At 40.2% G+C, this 6,679-nt stretch overlaps 1 protein-coding gene across 1 annotated transcript in view; it reads right to left on the minus strand.

Annotated features, from left to right (window-relative positions):
- LOC105301694 (potassium channel subfamily T member 2) overlaps positions 1 to 6,679 on the minus strand; it is a 211,494-nt gene that overhangs the window by 28,659 nt on the left and 176,156 nt on the right. The window contains exons 21-22 of the mRNA XM_023520107.1: positions 5,929 to 6,040; positions 3,183 to 3,284 (exon numbers count right to left, since the gene is read on the minus strand). Coding sequence (XP_023375875.1) covers positions 3,183 to 3,284; positions 5,929 to 6,040 — 214 coding nt within the window. The remainder of the gene's footprint in view (positions 1 to 3,182; positions 3,285 to 5,928; positions 6,041 to 6,679) is intronic.

Genomic DNA, 6,679 nt, shown 5'->3' on the forward strand with positions numbered 1-6,679 from the left:
GCAGCTAGCAGTGCGAACACCGTCTCACTTCTAAAAGGTTATTTCTCGTAACACATCATTGAGTTTCCGTAAAAAAGGAAATCAAAGTCTATCTTGTCAGAGTCCTAAATACACATGCACCGTTACGCTGTCCTTAAGGAGATGTGGGGAATAATTGTTCTCTAGAATATCTTGATATGCTTAAATTTTATGCATGCTGCTAAGCATGATAGAAACATTTTTAGATTTTAATAAAAATATGTTGATATAGAGAATATCATAAAAACTTGAAAGAACTAAAATTTGCCATGAAATATTTCAATAAGTTTTTTTTAGGATTAAGCTCTATGCTAGTAGAATACATTTCTAGTATTTAAATAAATCTGAATATTAATGAATTAATAGCTTAGTATTAAATGTCATTTTGTGGTCTAACAATAAGATATAGTTTAGTATGTTGCTAGAACACCACTCAGTATTTAGCGTTAATGATGCTTCCAGTTTCTTCGATTTATTCTTAGCTCCGAGTGAAAAAAGCTTTCAAGCAAGACAAGGCATGTTTTGCCATAACATGTAGCAATTATTTATAAATTGTATAAAATGACTGCCTTCAGTTCGATCTTCAAATGTTTAAAAATGAAAAACGTAAATAATCTGCTTATTTTGCATAGCAAAGATGGCAAAGATTTTTTACAAGTTATAATGCTTTTTAAGTAAATCTGCTAACCCACTTCCTTGATTACTAGTTCATTTTACCAACACCTGGTATCAAAAACCTAAATTCTTCCATCTAAGGAGAGCAAACATGTCCATTTCCTTTATTCAGGCCAAAGAAGTGGCCTTTCGGCTTTCAACATGTATTAGTCTCCCAGCAGTTAGGACGCGAATATTATAGAGGGCCACCAAGAAAAGTTGTGACATACGCCTTTATAGAGTATCCTTTAACTTCATCTCTAACTCGGTGTCTGCTAAAGAAGGATTTAGAAACAAATTCTCAGGCACTTAAGACTATTTTCCAAGATGAGAAATAGAAAGTACTCATGAAAGAGAAAACACACTAAAGATCTGGAACATGACTGTTTTAAGTTATTTTAGAGTCAGATGCGGTAATACAGCTAATTTGTCTACTGTATTCGCCACCAACACATTCCTTGTCCAGAGGTCATTTGTCCTGTAACTTCCTCAGGGCACAGATAAAGAGTAGGAGTGAGCCGGAAAGATGTGCTCAGCCTCACACGTTACAAACCCCTGCAGTAAATCTCATGAAATTCAACCATAGAAGACTTTTCGGTTTCACTTAGCTCTATTTAACTTTACTTTAGATAATACTTATTTTTTAATAATTGATTTCCTAGCTTTACGAAGATGATGATTACTAACAATTATTAAAATATAAAAGCGATCTGTGTTTCAAGTGGGAAGGAGGAAAGGGTCCATTGAAATGTAACAGAGGGAAAAAAATCTTTCAGTAAGTTGAAGTATCATAAAAAACTCAAACGCTCTACAAGGGTGGGATTGTTCCCCACAGGGACAGGGATGGGCAGGAGTGATCCGATGACGTGTGCATGGCCTGATGTCGAGGGGTCACACTAACCACTAGGTAGTTTCTCTGTGAGCCCTCGCGTCTCATCTACTTATCGTGAGTGAGGACACTGCCGACATCACAGTTTCCTTTGGGGAAACAAACACAACGATGTCTAGGGTAGAATTACATCAATGATAAATCACTACACAATTGTCATTAATAATAGTTTTCGAATATACAATATAAACATTCTTAAGAAGATGAGCTTAATTCATTAACCATAATAATTAGATGGTATATAGTATACTTTAAAAACATAAGAATGCTTATTATATAATTTGAGGAATCATATATATGTTTTTATATCTATAACCCATGACTTAGTCCTCTTCACCTATCTGAAAAACGGACCACGATTATATCTCATTTGCGGTCAAGAGAAGGTAAACTGGCAGTTACTACTTTGAAAGTTATTTTTCTAGTTCACTGTTTCTGAAATAGCTCTAGAAAACACAGAACTTCTTGTATCTTATTATGAAAAATGTGAGATAAAAACGAAGAGAAAGAAATTATAGCTTTTCCTCCCCTCCAACCTCCTTGGTAATGATCAGAATTGCGTGCGGGGTAACCTGTGTTTGCAAAGGGTGGGAACCCCCCGCCCCCCACTGCCCTGCAGTGCCCACTAATGCATCCGAGAACCTTAAGGCAAACGGGAGTGCTCGCTCTCCCTGGCTGGCTGTGCTCCTGCACTTATCTGGCAGAAGCACGTGGTTTGTGACATGTGACATTGCTAGAGGCACACTCAGGGCCGTCATGAGCCCAAAGGCCAATAGAAAAGCTTTAACTAGCTTTAGATTAGTTTGTTCAGTCAAGCATTGCAGAAGAGGGTACATAAAATGTGTATAAGCACAACGAAATGTTCGAACGCTGAATTCGAGATTAAAGTTCTGGAATGACAGCCCTATGAATATCTTTTTTCTCTTAATGGAAATATTTCAAAATCGATTACTTGAATCTGAGAATATGAAATTTTACTGCTATTCAGTTTATAGCAGAGTCAAAAAATTTTAAAACATATTTGCGTAAAATAACATCTCTATGAACTTCTTATGATAAAATGACAGTGTTAACTTTGGCCTTCCAGAACAAACTAAGTGGTTTTCAGTTGTTTGTAAAATCTTTTTTCATATTTTTCTAAAACAGGTGATAATTAGCAGATGTTTAAAATGTCCTTGGTTTATCAGTTTATTGGCATCGATTTTGATATCTTATTTTTTAAAAATACGCGTTATAAAACGGCTATTTCTTTAACCTAGTAATTTTTCCTTAGCTTTTTTTTTTAGTTTAGTAATAAAGATATAGCAACATGCAACATGTATTAAAATGTCACAGTAAACATTGTAGGACACTGGTTTAGGCTAAAGAATCCTTAAAAATTTAAGCTAAAGAATGCCTAAAAATTATTTCTTAGATTGTTCCGAAAAATGTTTTTTTCTTACAAAACGTTTTATAGGCACATCGATGTCCTTAAATACATGAAATAAAATATTGAATTACTTCCAGAGCCAATGTTGAGTTAACAGCTCCACGAGAAACCCTAGTTATATTATTTATTTAATAAAATCCAAATGAAATATAGAATAAGCATATTAGAGAACAAAAAGGAAAGATCGCGTACCTGGTAAAGAAGTGTGTCCAGCATACTGATGCTAAACACCCTCCCCGCAGCAAAAGGCAGTCGGAACATAAAAGCCAAATTAGAACCTCTCTCTCGTTCTTTCTGTTCAGAAATTTGAAATCGAAAAATTCGTGAGCATTCTGCAATTTACGCTTCTCTGCTTAGTTAAATTTTCCTGACGTACGTGAACAAGGTATTTTTATTACATGGTTCTCAGCTTTGAATGTGTCATTACTTCATTTATAATTGCATTTTTAACACATTTCTGTAATTTTCATGACCAAGGTTTCTTGATCATTTAAAATAGCCAATAGTTAAGAAAGGTTAATCCTTTAGACAGTCGACATTTATTCTTCATACCTACTTCTGAAAAGAACACAATAAAAACATTTAATGAGACTAAAAACCCTAAAGCCACATAACTTATAACACCTAGAAGATCTCTACTGAATATTCTCATATGTGAGGGCAAAACAATAGGCAGGTTGGAGCCGTCACATGCAGTGGTTTCTTCTAGCTTCTGGCACCTGAGTTTTCATTACATGCCCTTTAAATTGTGCCAGCTGCACCAACGTGCAGCTAAGCTTCTGTAAATGAAAAAACAGAGAAAAGAAAAAGAAATAAAATTTTGTGTGTGTGTGTGTGTGGTTTGGTGTATGGGCATTTCTTTTGAAAAATTCTGTTATCTTCCTTCCATAAATGAAGACATGAGAACAAATATTTGTGTAAGACTGGAAGGTATTTCTTAAGCGTGCAGGTTACTCTTGGACTTAGCTGATGGTCATCTCAAAAATGCTGGTTTCCTTTGTGGCCGACTTCCTTTTACCGAGCAGGACCGATACAGCTAAGCAAGTCAGAAAAGCAGCCCCGACTCTCGGGGCAGTGGAAGCAAACACCCGTTCCTAGTGTAGCAGACGTGGGGGACCACACGGGCAGGGGGACCTCCCGTCCACCATTTCAGAGGAGGTCTGGCTGAAGGATGAGTCGTGGAGATGAACAGGGCTATGGCTGCTGCTCATTGTGCTGACAGGTCGACAGTGACTTGACCTTGGCTCCCCTGGGAGAAGGACAAGGTTGGGACTCGGCGCCCGCCCCTCCAAGGAACAGGAGGGGTCAGTCCGCCGTGTCACTCGTGTCTACCTGGCTGAGAAGGCTTCCAGACTCTAAGAACGTCCTCATTTGAGATGTAGGGAGAAGGTAAAAAGGAAGGACGCCAGGCGGCGTCCCAATTTGTGTCCGTGTCCACTAGGTCGCAATGTATTCTCTAATTTATTAGCCTGAGTGTCAAGAAAACCTAGTCTGAATAGTCCATGTAGGTGGCTGGAGATGGCTGGAATGATCTGACTTGATTGCAGGGTTATTAGCTTTTCCCGTGAACTTGGGGCCGAATCGGGTTCCTGAGGTGTGGGCAGCATCCCGGGGAGACCAAAGCCACGGTAGCTTAAGCCCACGTCGCAGCAAGAAGCCAGAGCGAAGGGCTGAGACCCCCGAGACTCTGAGGGCCAGGACCTGTCGCGGGGCCGAGTGGGAACCACCGGATGGATGGTTGGGGTTGCACTTGGCCTCTCCGGTCGTTTCCGTCCTTGAGGGCTGACCGCTGTGAGTCGCCGGGGTCTCCCGGTTGAAGGACCGTGACCTTTTTCCTGCTTGCTCTGCTAGCTAACGAGGGGCGTGGGGCACACAGTGGCGAAGCACACTTCTGTGGTTTTGCAGTTGAAGTGAATGACTCACCGCTGAGTCTAGAATGTTTTTGTTTGTTTGTTTTCGTACCCTCCAAAAGACCGGCCCATATGTTGCCTCGTTAGCATACTATCCGGTACGACTGAAAAAGATGATTAACAAAAGACACTCCTATCGCTCAGGAAATTTCAAGGGTTTTTGAAGCTATGTGTCAAGAACTAGGGCCAAAGACCTAATATATTCTTCTTATTAAAACACTATTCATCTCACATTTTTATGACTCTGCTTCTTACATCAGGGCGTAATTACCACAGGATCGCTAAAGCATAATTATGACCATCACTGGGGAATGGCGATCATTCAAAAGCAGTTTTAAAGGAAGTGGTCTCGAAGCACATTGTGCCATAACCGTGAATAAAAAGGCTTTTTTTTTTTTCAAATGAAATGCATCAAATCGAGAGAAATGAAATAAGTCTTGACAAGGAAACGAGGCGAGGATCCCTCCTTCTGCTGTTATTGTCACCTTCTCCGCCTCACGATTTCTCGTCACGTCGTCCATCTCTGCGTAGCTCTTGCCCTGCGGTTCTGGCGCCCGCTACACCTGCTTCGTTAGCGCGTCAGTGACCCCCCGGGACCGCTGACCACACATGGGAAGTAGCGTGGGGAAAACAGTGGCAGCGATGGGGACATCAATGAGACGAAGGGTAACGTAGAGCAAAACGGAACAACCCAGCAGCAAAAATGGACAACGAGAAAGATCAGACGCAAACGAGAGTGTAAGCGAGAGGGTGACTGATGTCCGGGAAATTTTCCGATAGATTTTACAAATTCAGAGAAAATAGTGTGAAATTTGCACTGTGAAAAACAATATAAATAAAGTCACTTGCGATAGAAACAGTTCAAATCCACAAATTCACATTAAAAAAAAAATATATATATAAAGATTTTTAGCTCCCCTAAAGCAATTCGAAACAGATGTTTACTTTTACTATATCATGGCATTTCTTTCTCCACAGACAAAGTTCCAGAGTTATTCTTTCAACCAAAACAGTTCAATGTGACTCACCTTTTCCAGTTTCGAAAGAGCAAGGGAATAACAGTCTTTGGCTCTGAACTGCATGAATCTCATGTTGGCCGGGTGGGTGAGCTCTGTGATGATGCTGAGACTAGAAAACAACCTGCGGGTCAAGAAAAGTTTGCGTTACACGAACAACGTGACATGGTATTTTTCTATAACAACATGGGAGCGAGCGAGTCCCAGCCTCGGGCATAAGACTACGTGGATTGCAACAGCAGGCAGTGCCACAAAAGCGGTTGTGTACAACGCAGGAAAAATGTAGGAATATTTTAAGCAACGTTTTAGCGCTCCAACACAAACAAATTCCGTAGTTTGGCTTTCATTAGACATTTTCCGTCTACAATTATGAAACAGCATAGGGGAGAAACTCACAGTGCTAATTTACAACGTTACAAGGTTACTCTGCGGCTAATATTGAAATGGAAAATTTTAAGATAAATAGCATATTTTGGCAAACGTGTCACACGATGAGCTTATCGTCCCTGGTGTGAGCTCTTCGATCCCTGGTCGCTCCCTGTTCTCAGAGCACACAATTTGCAACGTCAAATATGAATATAATGAACTTCCAAGAAGAGCAGATGTTTCCACTGAAATAACATTTCATTGTAGTGAATTGAGGCCAAAACTCAACTGACGTTGTTCTCGGGGGATCTTGAGAATTTGCACATGTCCCACAGCTCTGCACTTGCTTTTCCCTCCATTCATCTGCTGCGCGCACTCGCGTGCGCGCGCGCGCGCG

This window comes from Pteropus vampyrus, unplaced genomic scaffold (assembly GCF_000151845.1).
Source record: "Pteropus vampyrus isolate Shadow unplaced genomic scaffold, Pvam_2.0 Scaffold248, whole genome shotgun sequence".
Classification (NCBI taxonomy): Eukaryota; Metazoa; Chordata; class Mammalia; order Chiroptera; family Pteropodidae; genus Pteropus; species Pteropus vampyrus.